At 49.2% G+C, this 25,827-nt stretch overlaps 1 protein-coding gene across 2 annotated transcripts; it reads left to right on the forward strand.

The window, feature by feature from the left end:
- Positions 1 to 125: 125 nt before the first annotated feature.
- CSNK2A2 (casein kinase 2 alpha 2) lies at positions 126 to 25,186 on the forward strand. 2 transcript variants are annotated; one of them, XM_034072794.1, is made up of 11 exons: positions 133 to 300; positions 532 to 643; positions 11,576 to 11,677; positions 12,475 to 12,525; positions 18,767 to 18,826; positions 20,912 to 20,995; positions 21,860 to 21,970; positions 22,177 to 22,278; positions 22,600 to 22,700; positions 23,344 to 23,492; positions 23,680 to 25,186. In XM_034072794.1, exons 1-11 carry the CDS (start codon positions 197 to 199, stop codon positions 23,754 to 23,756), a joined length of 1,053 nt encoding a protein of 350 aa, XP_033928685.1. In that variant the 5' UTR covers positions 133 to 196; the 3' UTR covers positions 23,757 to 25,186. The 2 variants fall into 2 exon arrangements, with proteins under 2 accessions (XP_033928687.1, XP_033928685.1); XM_034072796.1 differs by lacking the exons at positions 11,576 to 11,677; positions 12,475 to 12,525 and having other exon boundaries at positions 126 to 300.
- The last annotated feature ends 641 nt before the right edge of the window (positions 25,187 to 25,827 follow it).

The raw sequence follows: 25,827 nt of genomic DNA on the forward strand, positions 1-25,827 counted from the left end.
CCCGAGCCCGCCGTCCCCGGGCCGGCCCCGCCCCGCCCCACCCCACCCCACCCCGGGCCGCGCCGTGCTGCCTCGCTCCGGTCTGGCCCTGCTGCCTCCCCCTGCTGCTCTCCTGCGCGCCGCGCTCCGCCTCGCCGGCCTACCGCGCCGGTCCCGCGCCCTCCTTCTCCTCCTGCGACCGCCGCCCGGCGCCGCCATGCCCGGCCCGGCCGCCGGCAGCCGGGCGCGGGTGTACGCCGAGGTGAACAGCCTGAGGAGCCGCGAGTACTGGGACTACGAGGCGCACGTCCCGAGCTGGGGGTAAAACGTCCCGCGGGGACCCTTTTCTCCCATCCCTTTCGCCTCCCGCTCCGCACCTTCCTGCGGGCCTCAGCCCACCGAGAGGGTTCCGTGGCCGATCCCCTCCTCCCCCGTTTTGGGGTGTGTCCGGGGGGCTGTGGGTGGCTGAGGAGTAGCCGGGAGAGCCCCCCCCCCCCAGCCCGTGCCTGCTGTCCCGTCAGTTACCGTCCTCTCTCCTCTTGGTGCCCGCAGCAATCAGGACGACTACCAGCTGGTTCGCAAGCTCGGGCGAGGCAAGTACAGTGAAGTCTTTGAGGCCATCAACATCACCAACAACGAGAGGGTCGTCGTGAAGATTCTCAAGGTGAGTGTCCCGTTGGTGGTGTGGGGGCTAAAGATGGCTGGAATCGAGGGGAAGAGGAGCAGGATTGGTAGGGCCACAGGACTGCTGGGTCTCTTCCTTCACACAAAACTTAGTGTTTTCACGTTAAGGACATTGGGATGGTGGGTTTGGAAGTGGGTTTGGCATCCGCCATGCTGTGTGCACCCCTCCTGTCCAGCATAGCTCTGGGCTGAGAGCTCCTCTGGAGGAGGAGAGCTGTCAGTCCTGACATTTGAACAGCATTGCAAGTGCTGCCTGTGTTTGGTAAACTGTGTCTGGCAGTGCTGGTTTAAAACAGCTCAGGGACTGTTGTGTTAACAGGAATGCAAAATGTGGAGTGAGGATTCCTTCTGTTAACCTCTAGACAGCTGGCATGGGGCCTTTTCAGAACTAGTGTGTGGGATGCTCAGCAGCCAAAAAAGCAGACAATGTAGAGTTCTTTGGAGGATCTGATGTTGAAAAGAACTTCACCAGACAGGCCAAAAACCGCCATGGATGCTTGAGGAGACTGAAAGAGGCCATGTGGAGTTTGGCAGTGCCAATGACCTGTGTTCTGGTGTATTGGGCTGCGACGACCTTCATGCAGCTTTAACAGGTTGTAGTTTGCATTGGCTGAATGCATGGCCACTGCAAGGCATGCCTTAGTTGAAGCAGCAGGCTCCGAGTGAGCTGTGGTAACTGTACTAACAGCAGTCTGTGTTGGTGATGTGGGGATGGACAAGGGTGTTAATAAAGACAAAGAAATAAAAGGTTGGAGTGGAGGTGCTTTTGGTTTTGGCTTGGCTGACACTTGTGGCTGTCACTTGTTGGACAAGCAACACTTGTCACTTGTTCCTCAAGAGCACATGGGAGCTGGTGCCTGACCATGGGTGTGCTGACCATTTGAGCACATGTTGATCCACAGTGTGCCAGAGGTGCTGAGCTTAACCTGCCTTTGCAGCTACCCTGGACACAACTCTGCAGGTCTGTAGCCTGAAGGCACTTGCTAGATCCACCACATAGTGTGGCTGGCTGTCCCTGCTGATACCCCACTCACTCAGTGTCTTCTTGAGATCTTCCTTGGCTTCCCAGAAAACTTGTCACGGGCTGTGCAGCCACCACTCCTAACTAAGGTGTGACCTCCTGCCTGCCTCTGGGAGGAGGTGCACACATTGCTTTGGCTGTGGTCAAGGTGATGCCCAGGTGAACTTTTTGGAAGAGCCCCTGTGGCTGAGCCTGACATCAGGGCATAGTAGTGAGGCTTACATCTCCTCACTAAGCTGAGTTCCTCTGGCATGCTGTTGGGGCCTTCTCCTCCTTTGGATGCTTTATGTGGTTTGAAGGTTAGTTTCTTTAAAGTAGGGGCAGGTGGGAATTTCTTCTATGAGAGAGTAGTCAAAGCGAGTGCAGAGCGGGGTTTTATGGCAAGATGGCTTGTGGTTAGGCTGAGGAAACTGCTGTTCTGCGTGCTGCTGTGGAACCCCTGGTGGCCTCTTCAGTATTGCTGTGGTTTATTGAGATCCTGGATCTTGTCCCATGTAGAAAGGCATCACAAGGTTGGGAAGAGACTGAGGGTAGAGTTGTCAGGAATCTCCTCCTTGCATCTTTCCAGCCTAAAGAGCCTCCCATAGAGCAATGCTTCTCTCCCTGCAGCAGCCAAACTCTGTCACGTCTAGGGAGCTCTTCAGTGTCAGACTGGGAGTCAGCTGGCAAGAGTCATCTGAGGGTGGCTGGGTGCTCCTTCTCCTTGGGGCCTGAATGTGTTGTCTTAATACCCTGCAAGCAGGGGACTGTATTGTCCCAGATCTGAAGTGGATGGTGTTGCCAACAGTTCTTCTGGCTCCCCTCACTTGCATTAACATGCAGACAGCATTCCTGAGAGTGAGCAAGGAAAAGCAGAAAGTCCAGATAAATCGGGTGAACTTCCTTCTCAGTGAAAAGTGGGTCAGTGAAAAGTGAGTTTCAGAGCACTGTGGTGTGTACGTTACGAAAGCCCGTGAAATGAGGCAGTAACATTGCTCTTATCTGTGGAAAGTGCCTCTGGTTTCCTGCAGCTAGACTCAAACTTCATTGTGAATGTAAGTGCATGTAACTACAGTGGAGCCTTAGCAAAGAGGCTGGGTCTCTTCCTAATTCAGGCTGGATTCTCTGAGGTGGGAAATGTAACCAAAAGTCTTTGGGGTTTTGTGTGGCTCCAGAGCAGGGACAAAGGGGAAGACTGTTTCTGGGCAATGGATGTGACTGTCTACTACAATTGCTCCTTTCTGTTTAAGTTTTTTTGAGAGAACAATTTATGTTGAGTGATTTTTAGCAAGAGTCACTGTTTTAATATCTGTGCCTCATGGGAGGTGACTGATGTCTCTTGCCAGCCTTGCTCTTTGAAGCATCTTATCATTGCCAAGCTTAGTTAGCATGTAACAAGTACTTCCCCTGCTTTTCCCCCCTGCTACCTGAACATTTTGTACCATCCTCCAGAGTGGTCAGGAAATATTATCATCTTTCTTTGATGCAGAACTGAGCTACAGAGATTTCCTGTGTGACCTTGGGCAAGTCCCTTAGCATCAGCAAAGCTGAGGCTACAGCATACGTCCTAGTCTAGTGCTGCATGAAGGAGATAACTCTTCCTCTTCTGCCAGCTACTTACCTTGGTTGTTTGAGAGCCCTATGAATACTTTAGCACTGGACAAGGACAGTGAGCTAATGGCTCTGATTGGTAGTACAGTGCCTCATGCCTTTTGGGCTTGCCCATTTTCCTGGCCAGTACCCCACATTGCCTTTGAGTTCTGCTACCCCAAGTGCAGGACCAGGCCTAATTCTGCAGGAAAATAGGATGTGGTCATGCAGCTAGTTGTGGTTATAGATGTGTCAGCAAAGGAGCAGAATGAAGAACAGACAGATGACACTAAAATTACCACTTCATGGGCCAAGTGCCTTTCTTTGCATATATGATGCTTCTGGTGTCACTTTTTTTTCCCATGAAGATTCTGCAGTCCTTTTAGAAGAAGGCAAACCAAGCATTTAGGTTGTTTCTCACCCCACTGCAGCAGCCCATCAGGATGTACTGTGTAGGACAGTGAGTACAAAGCAGCAGGGCAGGAGCCCTGGTTTGCCACACAGACCCACTGCCAAGTGTCCTCCAAAAAGCTTTGGTCTTGAGAAGTAAGGCAGAGAGCAGCTCCACACCTTTGCAACCCGTTTGGGAAGCAAAGATTCAGACAGAAAAGCTGTGGGGCTGAAGTTACCTTGGAAAGTAGTGGAGGAATCTGCACTGTACAGACCTTCCTACCTCTCATAGGCAGTATTAGCCAGCAGTGGTGCTCCCCCATTCCCTGACTGGTATAGGAGGCCCTTGTGGGCTTTTTGATCTGGCTGGCCTGGATTCAGTTGTGGGCATGCTTCCTGCATGCTTAGGGGTAGGTCAGCCCTGGAAGAGGCAGTGTGTGAACATGTCCTCTATGCACTTTTGTGTCTAGCTTAAATTTGATGCTAAGCTTTGCCTCCCAGGATGAGGTCTGATGTTCCTCAGCATATACGAAGGAGGTTCAAGTCATCTTTGTTTCCAGTGAACCATGTATCATCTAAAACCAGTCACAGAATGGTTGTGGTTGGAAGTGACCTCTGAAGATCATCTAGTCCAGCCCCCTGCTAAAGCTGGTTCAGTGCTTTAACAGGTATCTAAAGCACAGCTCTGCTTGTTCATATACAATCACATAGATGTAGAGTTTTGGTGGACTGCTGAGGTCAGTCTGCAACCTTTGAGCTGTCTCTTTGATGAGCTTCTCATTTTGGTTTTCTGCTAATGCAGCTCCAGAGTGTCTTCTCATGTGCCTTAGAGGTGAATCCTCTATTCTGGAGTAACAGGCTTCCTGGGGGACGTGATCAGTGCTCCAAGTTGCTACTTGAAAGGCGAAAAATAAGCTTTCCACAGTGCTTGCAGCTTTTATGGGTGATTCTGTGTGGTGAGAACACTGCTGTTAAAGTTACCTACAGCTGTGGCTGTTAGTGAGTTTCAGCTGTACCTCAGCATCCTTCACATCCTTCTTGTTCTGAGTATCACTATCTTTAGAAAGACATGTAGAAGTCCCATTTAGGGACATGGATTAATGGTGTCCTTGGCAGTGCTGTGTTAATGATTGGACTTGATGATCTTAGAGGTGTTTTCCAACTTAAACAATTCCCTGATTCTGGGATTTGAGTATCCGCTCAAGGCGGAGATGTTAGCATCCATATTGTCAGCTCTGTGCAGTAGTCCTCCTGCTTTCCTGCTGCACACATGTGTCAAAGCATTAAACCCATCACATACAGACTGTTTTGCCTACTTGCATGGTTACTGTCTGCATAGGCAGAACACCCATACAGAGCTTAGGGCAAGAATGCAGTTACAAGGAGAGAAATCAGTGAAATGGAGGTTCTGCAGCATGATGAAATAGCCCCTTTCTCCTTTGGTGGCTTTTGTCCCTCTGTGCTGAGTCTACAAGCTAGAACTTTCAACCATGTACGTGGTTTCACAAGCGCATTCTGGTTTGTTTGGCTTTGGTTTTCCCCTGTTCCATCTTTCTAGGCTCTGTGAACCCTCTAGAGCTGCTGCTCATACCAGGAACTGCTGCAAGATCCTTCCAGTGCTGAACTCAAATTGTTGTTCTAGTATGTAGAAAACCATCTGGGTGAAGTATCCCTGTGGCTCTGGTAAATTGTGTTCTATCTGTAAAAGCTTTAGAGCCCACATACATCAGCATGTTCTAGATGGGAGTTGAAATGACTCCCATGCTGGTGTGCAGGAGGGATTGCACAGGGAAATAGGACTGGATGATGTTGGTCTCTCAGGCTGGAGCTTTGACTTCATTGGTAACCTTCCTTCTGTCAAAGCTGTTTGATGCCTGCTCCTGCTCTAGCTGTGCATCTCTGGCTCCTCCTGCATTTGTATGCACTGAACCCACACTCTCTGTCTCACTTTCTCCTCTGGCAGTCTTGAAATGAGCCCTTTTGCAAGAGAGCATAGTAGACAGTTCTTCAATTTTGAACACCAGCTGTCCACACTGGGCTTTGCACAGCTGGCTGCTGGAGTCCAGCCTTGTTTGGAGCTGAGACCAACTGAGATGGTACTCAGTGTCTCGCAGAGGCCTGGAGATGCATCTGCTAACTATGGTGGTGTTCTACCACCAAGAGACTGGTGAGCTGCAAAGCTGCAGCTCCAGGAAGAGGAGGATGAGTTGCAATGCTGTGGCTGTTCAAAGTGGCCTAGGGCAGAGCCTGCATGAATGATTCTCATCACTTGTAACAGTGGTGGTGGGAATTGAGGCTTGATCCTGTGCACCCTTTTAGCTGACTCTGGAAGTCTTGATGCAATGTGGGCAGCCCTGAAGTCCCAGAGAGCTGTTTTGGGATGTGCTATGGAGGGAGGGAAGGCATTCTGAAGGAAGGAATGATGCTGCCCTCAAAGCACTTGCTGGTGTTGTTTACCAAATTTAAATAAAAATCAGAAGTGCTTTAGTAATTTTAGGGTAGGTTTCACCCTCCTCCTCTTTTCTAAAATTCAAGAGCAGCTCAGGCAAGTTTGAGTTCCCATAATGGAAGTTGTAAGATGCAAACAACTGACAGAGTATTAATACAAGTAGACTCTTTGTTTTGTAGATCTTTTGACTACAATTATTTGGTTTCCCAAATGATGGTTGGCAAAAGAAGCACTGCTGCTCTGAAGCCAATTTTCCTATTGAGCAATTGGCATCAGGCTTTATAGGCTGATTATTGTGATCCTTTCGATAATACTGGCTAGAAACGAATGATCTTCTAGTGCCAGCTTTTAAATGTTTACATCCTGTCATAAGGATGGTGCTGCAGCCTTTTGCTGTTCCTGGATGTTGTGTGTTGAGATTTCCTTGCTCATTCACTGAAAGCACCGTGGTGTTTCTGAGCTATTCAGGTTTGATGAGCAAATAGATCTTTTTATTTATGGTGTGATGGAATAAATTACTTTAGTTTGTGGTGGATTTGTATCTTTAGGCTGCTAAACCTTCTTCCCTGCTGTGTGAACCCCAGTTCTTTTTCAGAGCACCTGCTGGGCAAAACCCAGTGCCTTTGGTGACTCCTTCGGAACAGTGTGCTCCTCAGCTGTGCCTTTGGCTAATGTAAAATGATTTTTATGCTTTGGATTTTACTCATATTTCACAGGTCTTCCTGGTCACTACTTTTCTCTCTAAGGTTGGAAACACTGGGGAAGGCTGGAATTGAAGCATTTGACAGAAGAGTGTACTTCCTTTGCTTTAGAAACCAAGTAAAAAAAGACTGTTAACTGGGCAGCTGTTTGTTACTTGGAGACAGGAAGTGATGGCTGTGGCCTTGTATTTAAAGGTTTATTTTAGCAAACAATTCTCCCAGTTGGTGTTTGCTGCAGCTGGACTCCTTCCCTGCTTACAAGTTTACATGATCTCATGACCTGGAATCTGATCTCTGAGTCAGAGAGAGGTGTTTTCTTTTGCATCTACTACCTGACTGCAAAGCAATGACTTACTCCATTCCTCATTTTCTGCAGAGGGATGGCATCACATGGTGCCTCCCAAGCTTTGGCCAAAGGCAGCTGGGATAGCACTGGCCACTGTCACTGCCTGTTCTGCCTGACTTTCTAGTGGATTGAGGTGCCCTCATGGGATTCTTTGGGCTGGTACAGTAGAAAACCTGCAGCAAAGGGTAGCTGGCAGGGGACAGCTCAGTGAGAGCTGCTCTGTCCAGCAGAAACCATCCTCCTGTGGCTGGAGGTCACCTTGTCCCTCTGCACAGTGGACAGCCATGAACTGTATGTTTGTCTTCACTATCCACAGCCACCTCACTTCCAGTTTGTCTGAGGAAGGAAGCAATTTCCTGGGAAACTGGCTTGTGCTAGACAGTGATGTTCTTCTGAGGGTACTCCTGCAGTTGAAGTAATTAAACCCCTCCCAGTGTAGACATGGTTAAACTGAGACATGTCTTTTAGCCTGGTTTCCTATGGAAACAAGCCTTATGCAATCCTGCTGTCTGTCAGTTTTTCTCCTTCTCCTCCCCCCCACAGTAGTTTTTGCACTGGTTGGACAGTTTCAACCAAATGCGACAAGTTTCCAGGCTGTCAAGTTTCTACACATTCCATGGAAATAGGTGTTTGCATGAAGCAGAGGGACGCTGCTGGAGCCTGTCTTGGAAGTAAGGGCTGCAGTGAGGGTTTGACTCATACTGGTCACTAGAGAATCCCAGCATGGAGGAAAGCTTTGAAATGCCTCTGCCATGGGAACAGATGGAGTTGGAGCCTGCACCGGTATAAAATGTTGCTTTGCAAATAGATCAAACTTGGGAGGAATTTATTTTGTCTAGGTGCCTGCTTCATTTCTGTGCTGGAAATCCTCCTCCCGGGGCAGGGGGACTGAACTGTGTATGAAACACAACCTGAAATGCTGCTGTTCATAGCCTGGTTTAATAAAATAGCCTTAAATGAGTACTGTTAAAAATACCCTGGCTGCAAGGGCTGATGTTCTGGAAGTTATCCCTGCTGGGAGAGGCAGGTGGTTGGAGGCCATTATAGCTTCAGTTCACATTTAATCCATGTGTGTTTGGAGTCAACATCCTTGGAGAGACAGATCAGGTGACTGGGAGACAGTTGTAGCACCACAGGCTTAATCCCGGCACTTGGAGGTTATGCTGCTGATCGCCTGTGGCTTCAGCAGTGCTGGCATCTGGGGACAGGAGGGGAGTTACCAGAGTTTCTCTGGTTGTGAACAGTTAGCTCCAGTGCAGTACTGGCCATGTGCTGGCATCATGTTTGACTTGCCAGATGGAAGAGCTTGGGCTTGGAATCAGTTGCCAGACAAAAATTGAGCCCCAGTTTTTGGGTTTTGGGTAGTAGACAGTGTCTGCAGTCATGGCTGAAGCAGTGGTGGGACAACACTTGGGAAGGAGGTGACTTGTAGCTGGGTAGGCTGGTGGGTGAAATCTGGGGCAGGAGGAGGCCAGCAGTCACAGTGTTTTCTCCTGCAGATCTAAACTGGGGAAATTCCCCATTCCTCTTCATTGCTCCCTGAGGAAACTCCCAGGCAATAGCTTTTCCTCTCAGCTGACTTTGCTTCAGCCCATGGCAATTATTTGTCCCCACCTCATCCCTTTTTGCTAAGTGGCAGAACACCTCATCCTGAGCACTGGCTGCAGATGAGGAGAGCTCTGTCAGGATGCACTGTTTCCCCCTGCCACAAGCAGGGCTTCCCGTGCTCACACCACTGCGGAGGCACTGTACTTTTGTGCAGACAACTGAGCCTGAGCTCTGTGTTACTGCAGCTAAGCAGGAAAACATGCAAACAACGAGCAGCTTTGAACTCGTCTTCTTGCTGAGACAGAATTTGCTGGAGTTTTTTCCCTCAGTGATGTTGGGGATGATCTACAGGCATTTCATTGGAAAAAAGACCAACTTTCTTCTCTCCTTTTTTTTCCAAAAGGTGATGATTTTGTCTGCTTAGGTCTTTTAATAAGTGTGTTGTGGGTAGGGGTAGGTTTCTAGTAGGAGATCTCGCAGGGCATTGTTTTCCTGTCCTGAAAAAGGTGGAAACATGGGGAAGTGACTGGAAGACAGCATCTTCTGCCCAGTGAGAGTGGTGGTTGCTATGGAAGGAGAAAGGGAACTCTCAGGGGGATCTTCTCCCCTGCCATCTGATGCAGAAGGCTCTTGAAATAACTGAAGTACAAAGGAAAATGTATTTCAAAGTGGGCTTTGGGTCTTCCTGGCTGTTCTAGGCAGTTTCAGCTCCTAACCCAGTACAGGTGTCGCAGCAGAGAGGCTGTGAGGCATGTCTATTGATAGGCCATTAGGTGAGCGCCTTCAGGACAGCAGTGACTACTTCCTTCTTTGAAGTTCCTTGGAAAACAGCCTCTGTGTGTGTCTGCCTTGCTGGTGAGCAGAGTAACTGAATTACATCATTTAATTTCATCTTGGCCTTCTGGTAAGATCAGTGCATGTGGGCGATGCAAGGGTGGTGTCTGTCCCTGTGCTGACATAAATTAAATTAGTCCCTAATGAAGCATCTTCCTCTCAGTTCAGAAATCCTAGAGTTGAAAAATGGTTTGGGTTGTAATGGGACCTAAAGCTCATTCAGTTCCAATCCCCTGCCACGGGCAGGGACACCTTCCACTAGACCAGGTTGCTCCAAGCCCCATCCAACCTGGCCTTGAACACTGCCAGGGATGGGGCAGCCACAGCTTCTCTGGGCAACCTGTGCCAGGGCCTCAGCACCCTCACAGGGAAGAGCTTCTTCCTGATATCTCAATCTCCCCTCTGTCAGGTTAAAGCCATTCCCCTTGTCCTCTCACTTCTGGTTTCTCTTCCCCTGCTCTGGCTGCTTCTCTGTCTGCTTGTCTTCCCACTGACTCCAGCCATGCCTGGGTCCTGCCCTGGGCTGCTGGTTACCCCCTCCCCAGCACACCCTGCCCTGTGTCACTCCGTCTCTGGCTGACAGCTGGTGGCCTTGCTGCTGTTTTCCACAGTGGCTTTATGAGGTGCTGACACTCCCTGTGTTGGCATCGATGTTATTTTTGGCTCTTTGCTTCAGGCTGAGATTCTCATCTTTTGGCTTGAAAGTCTAGCTCATGCCTTTTAACTTGGAAGAGGAGAAGGGCAGGATTCAAATCTGAAGGTTTCAGCCACCTGAAAGAGCCTAGAAAGACAGCATGTTTTATCACTTAGATAAACATCATATTTTCCACTATATAAAAAGCTTCTGTTCCTTCTCCCATCTGCTTGTTCATTCCTGTAAAGGGTCTGAAACCAAGGCTTGCCTTGGATGCCTGTGGTGGGACTGTGAGTTGCCCCATTGGCACTCTGCCCCCCTTACTGGAGTGGAAGGCTGCAGCAGAGGTGAGGTCGTGAGCACAAGCTGTTTTGCTCTTGTGGTTCCTTGTTCTTCATGTAGACACATTTGATAATGTATATCACTTCAGTAAGGTGCCTCATACCTCTTTGTTTTTCCGTGTTACTCCCCTCCTCACACAACAGACTCCATGCTGGATGGTGAATATTTTGGAAAACAAAATGTCTGGAGAGGAAGGTTTTCATTAGCAAACCTCAGAGATAGAGCACTGGCTTTACCAGTCCCTGCAGGATGGATCTGCAGTGGTAGCAGTTGTGCAGGAGGGAATGTTTCAGCTCTGCAGTGAAGGGCTGCTAGACCCAGTGACTTGCAACCAGTGATGGCCACACCACTCAGTAACTAAGACTCACATTAGCCGCTTTAAGCTGGTTTTTCTTCCAAGCAGGCACAGACCTAGAGCTGTACTGGGAGTGGATGCCCTGCCCTGGGAGCAGCTGGTCTTTGTCACTCTGCAGGGTGATGATCAGAAAAAAGTTAACTTTGTAAAGGGAGTTATGGGTCTGTGCAGATTTGAGGAGTCAAAACTGTTTCAAATGTCTGTAGGTTTTAAAACTAATCCTGGTGTATGGATGTTATGGCATGCTAAGCAGTTGGGTGTATGCTCTTGGAATGGTTGCACATACGTATAGCAGTGTCTGAACTTACTAGAGGTCTTGGAGAAAAAGATTGGGTTTAAAGAAATTATTGGAAAATGGTTTGGGATTAAAGAGTGAAAAACTGGTTTGTGCTGGTAAACAAAAGATGAGATACGAGGTCCACTGTGCTTGTCCTGTTATTCTAGATGAATAACACAGAATGAATGTACTGTGATTTCCACAAAGGAGTCTAGGATACTTTTAACCACAGTTATTGAAGTCACAGGTACATTTGTCTGCAGTGGTTTGATTTTCCCTTGATAAGTGGAAAGCTTTCATTGATGATGGAAGTCCAATTTGTGCTAAATATGAGAGTGGGAGCAGAGAGAGGAGGGGAGGTGATATGATCCAGTCAAAAACAGTGGCAGAAATTTATGTTCATTTCTGAAGAAATTCTCACTTCTAATTTCCTTTGTCTATTTAAGCCAGTGAAGAAAAAGAAGATAAAACGTGAGGTTAAGATTCTGGAGAATCTACGTGGTGGCACCAACATCATTAATTTGGTTGACACTGTCAAGGACCCAGTGGTAGGTGCCCGTGTGTTGCCTTCCCATCAGCTTCAGGCATGAGGAGCTGCCCCTTAGCTCTTGCTCTCAGCTCAGGTTAGGTGCTGCCTGTGCCTTTGTGCAGCCAGGGATGAGTGGTGACCAGCTCATCAGGGTCTCCTGAGGTGGGCTGGTTTGGGTGGGTTCATAATTCCTCTTCATGTTCCAGACTCCTTTAAACCCCTTCTGTGAGTTTTCCGTGAGGTGAGAAGTTTTGTAGCCCTACAAATGTTCTGTAAGAAAGCAGAGCCTGTGGCCTTCTGGCTTCTGTCTGGCATCTGGAACGTAAGAGTATCCTTGGGCTATTGGGTATTAAGCACTTTCCATCCTTCTGATTGCTGTCCTGCCCAGTGACTAGAGTCATATCCTTTGTCTGCATTGCCACAATTACCCTGTTCCTGGGAAGTTAATCTGAGTAGCAGCTGGCTGAGGTCTGTGACTCCAGCCTGCTGGCAGCCATGCAGAGGAAATGACACTGCTGTATTGCTGGCAGTCCTGGCTGACCAACCTTTTGTGGTGGCCTGCAACACACTTTGCCTTGCCTGGTGCTGTCTCTGCTCTGGGTCAGGAGGAAGAGCAGCACTGGCCATGTTTGTGGTTGATGTGGGGTATCTAGTGGATTTCTGCCTGCTGCGGGAGCAGGGCTGTGTTTTTCTCACTGTCCTGCTTCCATCCTACTCTCTGCAGTAAGGGTTGGGCAGGAAACAAAAGCTTCCTTGGGTGTCTTGGAGCAAAGGAAGGTTAAGAGGGTGTTTAAACCATGACTCTCTCTCTTGCAGTCAAAGACCCCTGCTCTGGTGTTTGAGTACATCAATAACACTGATTTCAAGGTGAGTCTGCCTGCATGTGGAGAGGGGAGGCTTCCCATTTTTCTTGAGTGCTGTGATCTTGACCTGCTGGTTACTCCTTGGGAACTGTGGGGGGGAGTTTGGAGTTTTCACCTGTGTCAGTTTTACCTTCCTTTCTCCCTGTAAATCAGAAACCCGTAAATAGGCTCTAGATGAGAAGGAGTAAAAAGCTTGTGCTGAATCTCCTCTCAACTTGGAGCAGTAAATTCAACAGGTTAGATATTCTTATTCTTACTCCCCTCTCAATTTAGTAATTACTGCTGTGCTATATATTCAGCTCAAGTTAATCCCTGTGCTGCTCTATTTACAGCAGTGTAGTTGATGCAGCAGGTGACACCAGTTTGTGCTCGAATCCTTCAGACCTGGGACTGTAGGTGCAGAGGCTGGAGAGAACAACTCCCTGTGCTTGTGGGTTTGGTAGCAGCAGACTAAGCTGTCTTGAATACATCTTACAAGCTTTTCTGCTTGCCTGAGCCTGCTGCATATCCCATGGCTCTTCTGATTTCTGAAGAGTTCCAAGGGGTATTACTCCTTCCCAAAATGAAGTGGGTCCTTTTCTCTGAGTGCAGCTACCACTGCCTGTGTAATTGAAATGCTTCTGGCTGGCAGCAGTGAGCTGAACCACAAAAAGAATATCTAATTAGCAGCTACACCTATTTTAATGTTATCTTTGCTTCCACCATGTGAATCTTTAAGTCACTAAGTCAGTGGTGGAGAATTAATTGACCAGTTGCTCCATCCCTGGCAGTGTTCAAGGCCAGGTTGGATGAAGCCTTGGGTGATAGGGTTTAGTGTGAGGTGTCCCTGCCCATGGCAGGGGGGTTGGAACTAGATGATCTTAAGGTCCTTTCCAACCCTAACTATTCTGTGATTCTATGATTAGAAAGCCAGCAGTCTTCCCTTCCTGTTCCACCCACTGTTCAGAGATCTCTCTCATTCCATGTTATGGGACAGTCCTTTTTGCTTCCTGCCTCTGCCAAAGTGTTCCGTAGGTACAAGCCTTGTAGGACGCAGCTTCAGCAAATAGACCAAACACCCAGGGAAGGACCCTGGGTTGCTGTTGGTGGAAATAAGGCAGCTCATAGCTGGCCTATGGACCATCTCACCTGCAGCCCTACATGCTGCAAGGCAGCACACATTGATGCTTCCTCCCTGGGGTTGGGCTAGTGTGCTGGTCCTGATGGGTGGGACCCTGCACATAGCCAGAGCTTTAGCCACGCTGACTGTGGTAGTCTTAGTGCTGCTTAATCTCATGTAGAGACTTACTGCATAAGCATCTGCCCTGACAGCTTTAGGCAGGGAGATGAATGTTGCCTCCATCAAATAAACAGCCATGAGGAGAGTGCTCCATGGTGATTTTCAGGGCTAATTAAAGCAGGTTTGATTTGCCTGATCGTCACTGACATCAGCTGGGCTGTTCCAGTGCAGTATGTATGTTGGGAACATGCCCCTGTGCTTCTGGCAACCCAGGGACTGTTCATAATTTAACTTGCTGTTTAAAAATGTATGTATTTTTATTTTGAATACATGGCTTGATATAAACAGGTTGCTAGGGCAGCAGCACACCTTGCTGAGGAGTGTTTACGTGTCTTCTAGTCAAAATGTGATTACATCACTCTGTCATGTCCTTAGAGGAAGAAATTATCATCAGATATCAAGCAGTAACTGAAAAACATTCACAAATTGGAGTGGTAAGTAGTAACGTGAGGCTAATGACCAGCAGGGACTCTGAACTGCAAAATGCAGGGCTGGGTGTCCATGATAGTTCAGCTGTCGCAGCCATGCTGAGAGCTGTCATAGGCACTGTTGCAGTCAGTAAGGCACCACTGGTGTGGCCTCAGCAGAAGTAACAGTGCTCTGCTCTGGCTATTGCATTAGAAACAGTGCTACGAGTTTGCAGCAGATCATTTCTGGGTTTCTGGGAGAGAGCCTGGCTCCTCGAGGAAGTCCAGATTCACAGTTGTGCAAGCCTAAGACAGAAAGTACTGATGCTTTTGATGCTGATTGGTACAAAGCAGGAATAACTTGTCTTGGGAATGCAGGCATGTCCCCCAGGGCAGACGTTGTGGCTGTTAATGCTCAGAGCTTATTTGTATCCTCAGCTTCACTAGCTGTATATGGGACGTGTGGGTTATTGAAGCTACACTCACATGGACTCTGCTGCCTCTTTGGTGTAGGTTCTTGGGGCTACAGCTAACTGGCAGATTACAGAGTGGCTGCTGCTTATGGGTACCTGTGGACATCTTCTGTAGACTCTCAAGCTGTCTCTTGTACTCTGACGTTCCCTTGCCAAGCAGAAAGCACACAGAGTAGATGAGAGGCCTTGTGTTGAAGTTCTTGTCTTACACTATACCTCTATACATGAAGGATCTGGAAAGTAGGCAGCTCCAGTCATTGCCCCTTCTGCTCCACAGTCTTGATCTCCCTGAGCAGCCAATTTCTGCTCAAGTGCCACAGCAGCTATTCCTGGCAACAGGGACCTCTCCTCTTTGTTCTGAGGTGGCTGCTGCTAATCTGCCCATGTCTGCATTGACTTCTGGATTCAGCAGTACTGACGAGTACCCTGCATCTCACTGGCAGATCCCCTTAAGGGTGTGTGATGTGGTTTGCAGGGCAGCTTGTGTACAGCAGGTTGCTGACTGCTATACGGGATTGTGGTTTTCTGTGTCCTGTTGCCAGTAGTTGGTCACAAGCTTGCATGTCTCCTCAGTTGTCTCCTGTCTAGCAGTTTCTTTCCTTTAATGTTGCTATTTTTTGCTTACTGGTAAAACACCCCATCCCTGGCAATGTTCAAGGCCAGGTTGGACAGAGCCTTGGGTGACATGGTCACCCATGAGGCATCTCTGCCCATGAAAGGGGGGTTGAAACTGCATGATCTTAAGGTCCTTTCCAGCTCAAACCATTTTATGATTCTGTGGTGACACTTCACACCTTTGCCCATTCAGATGTCAGGACATTGTTCATGTCTGGGCACTCAGGAAAACGACCACTGGGTTTCCTCAGCTCTCTGTGCATGGACAGCCACTGCAGTTCTGTGGGTCCTAAGCCATGGTGGTGGATGATTCTGGATCAGAAGCACCAGCTTGTATTACACATGGTTTGGCTATTTTTAAATGGCAGTATAAACAGCAGACTTATGAGATACCTCCTCAGAGCTGATTACATTTTCTTAAGTTGCCTGGTTGGGTCCTATCTGAAAGTGATAGCTCTGCACTTGCAGGGAATAAGAGCTGGAGCTACACTAAATGTGTATGCTGCAGCATGAGGACGGCAGCTTGTGTGCAGGGCTAATGCTTCTCTTCAGACCTGCTCTGTTACTTGTCATCTGGTAGCACTCAAGCTATCCCACAGTCATCTGCTTTAAATGAGAGCTGCACTGCAGGACCGTGCAGTCAATTGAGTAACCATCAGTGAAATTAAATGTCTTTTGCTAATTGGTTTCAAACTAGCAATGAGATCTCTGTTCTTCAACCACCAGCAGCTCTCATGTTTTGCATAGTCTATGAGCATAGATGGTACTGCATCTTCCATTGTCCCAAAGAGGCAACTCCCTTGGGAAAGATGGGAGCAGAACCAAGTCTTCAGGAGCAGTTTTGGGTTGGGTTTGCTGTTTTAGTCTTAAAACATGCTAGCAGGTTTGCAGCTGAAGGAGATGGGCAAAAAAGTGAGTGATTAAAGGTTGTTTCAGGATGTTCAGCCTGTTGGAGTAAAGGAGGCATCTGCTCTGTCCTGCTGGGCTTGGCAAAGGGGATTTGGAGCTCACTGTAAAAGCCTTGGGGCAGCTGCTGTGTGGGACCTACTTGCAGCAAAAACCTTGGCTCTGTCCTTCAGAGCCTTGTGCATTCTGGACCGTTCCCTGCAGCACGCAGAGCCTGACTGCTGCTAATCATGGTGCCTGCACAGCGCACAGCTCAGAGGTGGTGGGTTTCACAGGCAGCTCTTCCAGGAAGGCCTGTTTAAAGTTGATTGTCCAAAAGCTGCCGCTGCTGAAGGGTGTGAGTTGGAGAAGTGACAGCATCATGGGCCTGGGAAGAAAGACATTGATGAGCTCCCTTCCATCCCTCACTGTTTACAGGCAGCAAGGGGCAGAGGAGCCAGGGAACGGGGAAAATGGCATCTGGCCTTGCTCTGCCACTGCCTCTTCAGCCTTACTCCTTCCTTAGGTGCATTGGTGTTGCCAGATGAAGTTGAACATGTTTTAAGCATCTGTCTCTCCATAGTGTGTGTTACCTGAGCAAGCCATTTAAACAAAGTCCTGAAAGGGTTCAGTTGTCCTCTGCTGGTCCTGGGTCATGCATGCACAACCAGGTCAGGAAATCTATCCCTGCTATAGCTTGTGGCTATGTCTTTTTTGCTCCCTGCTCACTTGTTTCAGTGGGTTGCTCGGAAACATTAGGATCATCCCAACTCACAGTGCAGCTCATGGCCTGGAGGCTGGGAAAGCTCTATGCGTGTAAGTGACGCTTGTATATTGTCAGATGATTTCCCAGAGCAACACTGGGAGTGGTAGGGCTGTTTGGAGCTTGCTCTAAGTTAGTGTCATGGTTTAAGCCCAACTGATAACCCAGAAACACACAGCTACTCGCTTGCTCCCCACCCTTCTTCCTCCCCCCACTCACAGAGGGATGGGGAAGAGAATTGAAAGAATGTAACTCCCATGGGTTGACATAAGAGCAGTCCAGTAACTAAGGTATAACACAAACCACTGTTGCTACACCAATAGTAGTAATGATAAGGGAAATAACAAGGGAAGAGAATACAACCACTCACCACCCACCAATCGATACCCAGCCTGGCCCAATTAGTGATCTCGCTCTTCCAGATAAATCCCCCCAGTTTATGCACTGGGCATGACATGCTCTAGTATGGAACACCCCTCTGGCTAGTTTGGGTCAAGTGTCCTGTCTCTGCTTCCTCCTGGCTTCCCCTCCTCCCTGGCAGAGCATGAGGCTCAGAAAGTCCTTGATCAGAGTAAACAATACTGAGCAGTAACTAAAAACATCAGTGTTATCAGCGCTGTTCCCAGGCTGAAAGTCAAAAACACAGCATTGCATCAGCTACTAAGAAGGAGAAAAATGACTGCTACTGCTGAACCCAGGACAGTTAGGCAGGATCCTGAGTATCTCAGCATGGACCTGGAGGGGATCCAGGGCCAGAGCTGCTTTCTTGGAATGTAAATGTCAGTCCCTTGCTCTGGGATTTTCCCTGAAGCTGCCAAATGGTGCCATGATGGCAGCTGGCTCCACTGCAGTCAGTGATTTGACTGAGCTGTGGGATGATCCATGTCTGCTAAGAAGGGCAAAGAGGTCTGGTCCTGCTGCAGCCCTGTGACTGTCCTTTCTTGCCATATGCTGGCATCTCACCTTGCCCTGCCTTAGTGAGAGCAAAGTCCAGGGGTCAGGCTGGCACTGCTGCCAGTGACAGAGAAGATGGCAAACCTGGAGCCAGTTATGACTTGGCATGGGAGCATCAGGGTGATGGGGTCTCCAGTGACAGTACTGGTGACATGATGCAAGTTAAAGTGCAGGATTAGCTGCAGAAGGACACAGCAGAGGAGGATGGCAAACATGTGCTGCCAGCAAGCTCTTCCTTGAGACCCCAGGCTGAGCTCTTCTTGGCCCCACAAGCATTTCTGTGCTGTTGAGTTGCATTAGCTTTTATCCTTGGATAGAGGGGAGCCCCTGAGGCTGCCTCTACCCTTTGTGCTTCCCCATCCCATGCTCCTTTAGGTTAATGTTTTCCTCTCCCTGCTCCACCTTCGGCAGTTGGAAATCTTGCCCATGTATTCCCAGCCTGCCTCCTCTGAATGGAGTTACTGATGTTGTCTAGTCATTGTGGTAACTTTGCATGTGAACTGAGAGTTAAGATCATCTGTGCCAAGCCAGCGAGCTCTGAAGGGCTTGCTCTTTCCTCCTTCAACAGGCAGCCCACCTGTCTCCTGCTGAAAAGAAGTCATGGCAGGGCTGAATGATCCTGATAGTATTTAATTGGAGGTCTCACATCCTGTTTAGACTCCCTAGTGTGTAGCCCTGGCAGGTCTGAGATGAGGACAAGCCCTTGGGAGCTGCAGCACTCACAAGGAATCTGGAATGGGGTCAGTGATTGGAGGCAGGTGGAGTGCAGGACATAAAACTAACCTAAATCTCTTGTATTTATTAATCTCAAGTATTCACTTTTGTTTCTTTTCTTTTTTTTTTCTCCTCCCTCCCCAAATCTGTTTCAGCAACTGTACCAGATCCTGACAGACTATGATATTCGGTTTTATATGTATGAGCTGCTGAAGGTGAGTAGCATTGTATGTGGCAATCTGGATAGGGGCACCAGGAATGAGAGAGGCAGTAGCAGGGCTCATGGGACACTGCTACTAAGCATTTACCTTTCATGTTCAATGCAGAATCCATGTCTCATAACCTGGGAAGGTTTGGGAAAAGATAGGTTTATGTGGTTTATTGCTGTGAGGTATTACAGCCAAACTGGGAACCTTTGACCACTTCCAAAAATGTCTGGTTCTCTGGGGTCTCTTCTTCTCCTTTGAAGCATTTGTGATTATTAGATACCAGCTAGGGCTGTGCTTGGACCCTGTGTCTCTAGCACTGCTGGGCTGCTGTGAAGAAAATCAGCTCACTTCCAGCCAGACCCAGTGCAACCATTGTGAGGTGTTTGCAGGCCTGGAGAACTGAGGACCCCTGAACATTCTGGGGAGAGCAGAATGAAGGGATTGCCAGGTCCAGACTTGCTTCTGCTGCAGTATTCAAATAGAAAGTAACTTCTGCCCACTTGGTCTTTAGACTCCTGTGTTTCTGCATGAGGGATCTAGGGCACTTCAAGACAGTTCTGTGTTGTGGTCACAGAACCCCATGAATGTGGTTTTGGGGAACAAAGCTTCTGGTTATGCTGGCTGTTATGTGTTGATATAACACTGGTATTTTCCTTTGAGACCTCCTATCCAAAGTTTTCCCTGCCCCTCTGACAAAGGGCAAGGACTGCCCTAAATACTTCCTCTTGACTAGCCTGGTTTGCACCTCTCCATGGAACTGCTCACAGAGCCTCATGGCAGGCCTGAGATTTGCTGCAGTGCCCCTCTGGGATCTTCAGCCACAGGCCCTGGGAGGCAGCAGGACACAGGGAGAGCTTACAGTTTTCACCTGATCCCAGGGCTGTTCTGTGCTGACCTGATGGAGCAGCAGCTGGGCTGTGTCAAGTTCCAGCAGGGCGTTGGGACTTTGCGCTGGCCCTTTGCAGGCCTCCTACCTCTGGAAATATGTAGGACAGGCTAAGGAAAGCCTTTTGTGCGTCAGGGCTTGGTGACTGCAGATTTTCTGCAGTAGACTAAGTGGCCTTGAGGAAGGCTTTCTTCTCTGCACGCCTAAGCTTGCTGCACTTCTCTGCAAGGGAAAGACCTTCCCACTGAGGTCCCACTCTAATCTCCCCTGATTAGGGTGGGAAGGGTCATGAGGCTTAGAGGATCTAGTCCTGAGACAAGCAAGACACTAGAACAGCTTATCCAGAAGCAGTTTGTCGAGCCTGTTACAGATTTCCTGTATTGGAGATCCCAGGATAGCCATTTGCTGTAATTCCTATTGGCTGTGAGGCCACGTGTCAGTGCAGGGATATCCCTGAGGCCTTGCTGTGATGGAAGCTGCTGCCTTCTCTGCTTCCCACTGCAGTTGGGGCCCAAGGACATTGTTACATCCCTGGCACTGATGACTTGGATATTGAATGACTGCAGGCTGTACCCTCCTTCTGTGCTGCTGAGATCTCAGAGCATCTGATAGATGTTGATGGATGGGTGTCCCTGCCCCTTGGAGATGGGAAAACAACATTCTCACCCCTTTGCTCAATATTAACAGCTGCAGGGAGGTGAATGGTGCAAGGTCATGGAGCCAGAGGGCTCATGTGTGCTCCTGCCTTCAAGCTTTGGGCAGCTTTGTTTGCCCTCATGTGCTGTTGCTTGCCTTTTGTAAGCAAAGTTTGGCTTAAAGGAGCAGGGCAGAGCTGACTTTTTAGCTTAAGTGTGTTTTGTGGGACAGATGGAAAGCACCACTTGAAGGCCATAAAAGTCTATGAATGTAAGACTGATCTCTTTCTGTGGAATAGAGCAGGACCTAGGAAGCACAGGGCTCCCAGGCTGAAGCACTGGGATGCCTCTCTGCATCATTTTCTTCAAGGACTGTGCAGGGAACACAGTTCCAGGAGCTGGGACTGCAGTAGTCACAAGATCAATAGTCTTGTTGCCAGCTTGTCAGTTCCTCACGTACAGCATAAGAGATGAAGATGCCAGTTTCTTGTTCTTTGGCTGAGAACTGACTGTTCTAGTGCTGTGCCCGTGGTTACAGACTTGTCTGGTGTATGTGCTTGTGTCTGCCAGGCCCTGGATTACTGTCACAGCATGGGGATCATGCACAGGGACGTCAAACCCCACAACGTCATGATAGACCACCAACAGAAAAAGGTACTGTGGCACCAGGGCTCACAAACAGGGCTTTTCCAGGGAAAATGGAAACTCTGCCATGTCTGTACCTGTAGCCTGGGCAGCTGGACTTACCCCTGTAATGTTTCTTTACCACCTCCCCTCCACTGTTTGCAGAAGGAGATTGACAAAGTCCCACAGGGAGCACCACAGTGGGAGTCCATGGCTTGGAGGTTGTTTGTCACCCCAGCCAAGCACACACACACAAACTCCTCTCTTTGCTGAGAGGAGCTGGTCTGGGCCATCTGTCTCCACCTGGGGAGGCAGCAGAGACCCTGGGAAGAAGGAAGGTGGCCTTGTCTGAAATCAGTGTGAAAGTTTTTCCCTAGGGGACATAAGCTTCTCTTGTAGTACAGTGGCAGCTGTACAAGCAAGTTGAGGTTTATGAGGGGTGCATCTCTTACTAGACCTGTCCTGCAGTAATTTGAAGGGTATGGTCTAACTTGGTGGGCCCCCCTCCTACCTTGCTTCTTGCTTTCAGCCCCTCGTTAGGATCAACACTGCCTTTGGGGCAGCCCCTCTAAACAGCAGGGTAAGACATCTGGCTTTTGCCTGTTCCCTGTCCACTGTGGATGGTGGTGCTGGTGAGGACCTAGATGCCCAGCAGTACCAGTGTGCTTGGACTCTGGCAGAGAAGTTCTCAAACCTTGGCTTTGCCCCAGCAGCTGTTGAGACAGGGGAGAGCCTGATCAGAGCTCTGCTGAGAGATTTCCTGTCCTCAGAGCACCTGCCTGCATCCCGGGCTCCACGCAAGCATCACAGCATTGAGAGGGTTGGCCAGTGCAGCTTCAACTAACTGGCTCATCGTGGGACTCCTGACTCTGTGTCTCTTTATTGCATGTTCAGCTGCGGCTCATAGACTGGGGTTTGGCTGAATTCTACCACCCAGCTCAGGAATACAATGTCCGCGTGGCCTCTAGGTACTTCAAAGGACCAGAACTGCTTGTGGACTACCAAGTAAGAATCTGCCTCCTCCTTTCTAGCCAGTGATACCACTTGTGGCTGCCCTTTGACCACCTTTGGGGTATCTGGTTGTGCCTGCCAGGGCATTGCCTGGGTGGGAAAGAGGCTGGCTGTGAAATGAAAAGGCTGAAGTTGCTTGTGCAGCTGGAGAACTGGGCTGTGAGCATGCGTCTTCTCACAGCTTCTTTTTTTCTGCTCAGATGTACGACTACAGCTTAGACATGTGGAGTTTAGGTTGTATGCTGGCAAGCATGATCTTCCGAAAGGAGCCTTTCTTCCACGGCCAGGACAATTATGACCAAGTAAGGACTTTGCTACCTGGCTTGTTCCATGAGATGTTTGTCAGCACCTCATTTCTGTGTGTACAGTGGGGAGGTTCTGGGGATCAGACCACCAGGCTGGGAGGATGCTGCTACGTGCTTAGTTAAGCCATGTGGGATTATGCTTCACTGGCTTCTGCAGGAGACTTGTTTTCTGCACATGTTGTAAGAACAAGATTCAAGGGAGATATTCCTTCCATCTGGGATGTTTCCAGAGGCAGAGCTCCTTAGATTTGGGTGGCTCTGCCTCTGCAAAAGAGTGGTGGCCTGTGCTGCTCCCTCTCACCCTATCTTTTATTCCAGCTGGTTCGCATTGCAAAGGTCCTGGGCACAGAGGAGCTGTATGGGTATCTCAAGAAGTACCACATAGAACTGGACCCACACTTCAATGATATCCTGGGCCAGTAAGTAGAGAAGTGAAATGCTGTTTTTTTCCTATGTAACACAGAGAGAAATAAACTGATGTCTATCCCCTTGGAGGACTCTCAGCAAAGGCCTGTTTTGATCTTCAGGGTCACAGTGCTGCCTGCAGGCCTGTCTGGCTGCTTATGTCATCTTAGAAGGTCACTGAAATGTGGATTTTTTGCTTTTGCCTCTCCCATGATCCACAAGCCATTCTCTGTTGCTCCCTTATCCTGCTCATTGTCATCCTAGAAGTGGAGATGTGGATGCTGGGGTTGAGTGCAGGCTGAGGGGCTAAACATCTCCCAGCTGAAGTTTCTGAAGAGGACAAGAGGTGGGTATAGCATAGCAAGGACAGCTCCCAACCAGCTGGCTGGCAGGCAGAGCACTTCTGGTCCCAGTGGTGTCACCGTGCCTGCTGCATGCTGTTGTTTGGGCCCTGTAGACAGGACAGAACTTGCAATACCGGGCCTTCCCCAGATGTAGGACATCCACACGATAATGTACCTAGAGAAGCGGGTTCTCTCCCTTTGGCACGTGCTTGCTTGTGCAGGGAAGAGCTGTAGCAGAGTCTTCTCGTAGGTGGACAGTGGTGGCAGGGCTGTGCTGGTTGGAGCTGAGCAATGACTGCTGGTCCCTTTGCAGGCATTCCCGGAAGCGCTGGGAGAACTTTATCCACAGTGAGAACAGACACCTGGTCAGTCCTGAAGTTCTAGACCTCTTGGACAAGCTCCTGAGATATGACCATCAGCAGAGGCTGACTGCCAAGGAGGCAATGGAGCACCCCTATTTCTGTGAGTGTGGGGAAGCTGAGATGGAGACTCGTCTCCATCTCTGTGGGGCAGATTCTAGCTCCTTGCTCTGTGAAAGCCTTGGCAGCTCTGTGGGTTTTGAGGGCAGTTTCTCTGGAAGGGTTTGCCAGGGTGGAGCTTCCGCTTTATTAAATGCTGTTTCCCCTTCCTGCCTGGTCCTGATCTGCAGATCCAGTGGTGAAGGAGCAGTCCCAGCCCAGCTCTGAAAATGCTGTGCTCTCCAGTGGCCTGACAACAGCACGATGAAGTCTGGAAAACGACGGGTAATTCAAGATGTTTACAAATAAAAGCAAAACTTTTGGTCACACGGTGAAGGGAAAAGAACCAAGGACCCTCCCTCCTTCCCCTCCCCCTTATACTTGGCAGAAATCTAACCTTGTGGGGGGGGGGGTGGGGTCGTAAACCTCAGTTCCTCTCTGGTGGTTGTGGCTAATGTAACTCTAATCTTGTGGTACCAAAGCCCTGGGCAGATGGTCTTGCAAGAGCTAAACATGTAGTGATATCCCCAGGGCTCAACACAACTGATTCTGATTCACATGTCTATGGATCCTTCTCCTCCCTCTCAGTCCAGCCTTCCCCACTGTGCTGGTGTGGACAAATTGATCGTTCCACCATCAGCCCTTAGCATGCCTCTTTCTCAGCATGCCTTTCTGACTTGTAGACTGGATGAACCAAATTCAGGCTTGGGGTCAGCAGGTGCAACTCTTGTTTGGAGGTCCAAGTCCTACTGCTCACTCTGGGCTTGAATTTGGTCCTTGAATTCCAGTTTCACTTGTGAATACCGGGGCAGCTGGGGGGAGTTTCAACAAAAACCAGCCCTACAAACCCAGCAGCATCTCAGGATTGGTTTGGAGCATTAAAACAAAGGCTGATCTGAGTTGCTAGGGGGAGGTGAGATTCCCCCCTCCAGGTATGTTTGACAAAGGCTCTCTCTGAGAAGAAATGCAATAGACCTGCTTTGGAAACTTGTGAACATGAGGGCTGCTCTTGAGGCAGGATAGGGGAGGGACTGTCCAGACTTTCCCACCAAGCTCAGGAAAGTCAGTGTTGTAAGATTTCTCTGTGCTAGGTGTGCAACCACGTACCTCATGACGTGGCTCCCATGAGAATTCGTGCCAGATGCAGACTTGTGCCAGAGCACAGCTCTGGAGCAGTTCAGTCCAGCACCGCAGGATGAGGCCAGGAGAGGAGAGTGCAGGGTGGGGGAAGGATCAGCAAGCAGGAGTGTGGCCTGTTGGGGAGGGGCTTGTGCAGCTACTGATCCAGAACTTGGGATCCCACCTCCTGTTTCAACCAAGCCAGCCATTTGTTGAATTCTGGGAGGATTCTCTGCGGGGGGTGGGGGGTTCATCTTGTGGGTTCTTTCATCAGATCCCTCGATGGCTTTATTAGCCCCACAGTTCACAGTTGCCTCCTCTACTTGTTCTGTGTGTGACTTCATCAAGTGGTTCTGGTGACACTCAAACCTAGAAGCTGGAGATAGTGTTTTCCCACCAGCACCTAAACACAGAATTTCCTTCTGCGGCATTGTTGAAAGAGTTGATTTTTTTATAAGGTTGCAATGTTTCTATTTGAAACATCTGTTTACATTCCATATTCCAATAAAGTTCTATTGGCATCAATAGCAGGTCAATCCATTTGTATAATTCACTGAAACCAATAGATATCTACACGTCTGAAAATCTGCAGTCTCCAGCCTATGGGATAGCCAGAAGGAGTGAGAGCTGAAGGCATGGACTGCTTGAGGAGGGCCAGTTGGCTCTTCCAGCCCCTCTTGTCTGAGTATTTTGGGGTCAGTTAGTCTTTGGTTTCAGTTCTTCATGCTGTCAGGTTTGAATGGTGATGCAAAGGAGGTGCAAGGGTTTGGGTCAGCTCTGGTACATTGGGTTCAAGCAGCGGGTACCCAAGGTAGTGGTTTCTCTCTGTTCCATGGCTGGTCAGTAACTGACACCTGGCTAGAAGCTGGGGTCTCTCCATGTGTGGACCCTCATGCTTGTCTCCTCTCAGTCTGTGTGGATAGCTCTTCCTGAGGATGTGCTGAGCTAAAAGAAGCTCTTTTCTTCCATTCAGGCTGTGGCTGGTGCAGGAGCTTTGTTAGCTGTCAGTGTCTGGGCTGAGGATCAGCTCTGGTGCTGCCACACCACGGAGCCCTCACTGACGTCAATTCTGCAGATGCTGCTGAAGGCTTTGGTGTTTCCAGCCCCGTCCTTCCATCTGACCCCCTTACAGGGTGCCTGGCCTGAGGGCATGGGGGGGCCCTTAAGCTGTGCTAATGCCAGCGGGGTTGGTTTGCAGTTTTAACATCAGTTTCTGAACT

Source organism: Melopsittacus undulatus, chromosome Z (genome assembly GCF_012275295.1).
Source record: "Melopsittacus undulatus isolate bMelUnd1 chromosome Z, bMelUnd1.mat.Z, whole genome shotgun sequence".
Lineage (NCBI taxonomy): Eukaryota > Metazoa > Chordata > Aves > Psittaciformes > Psittaculidae > Melopsittacus > Melopsittacus undulatus.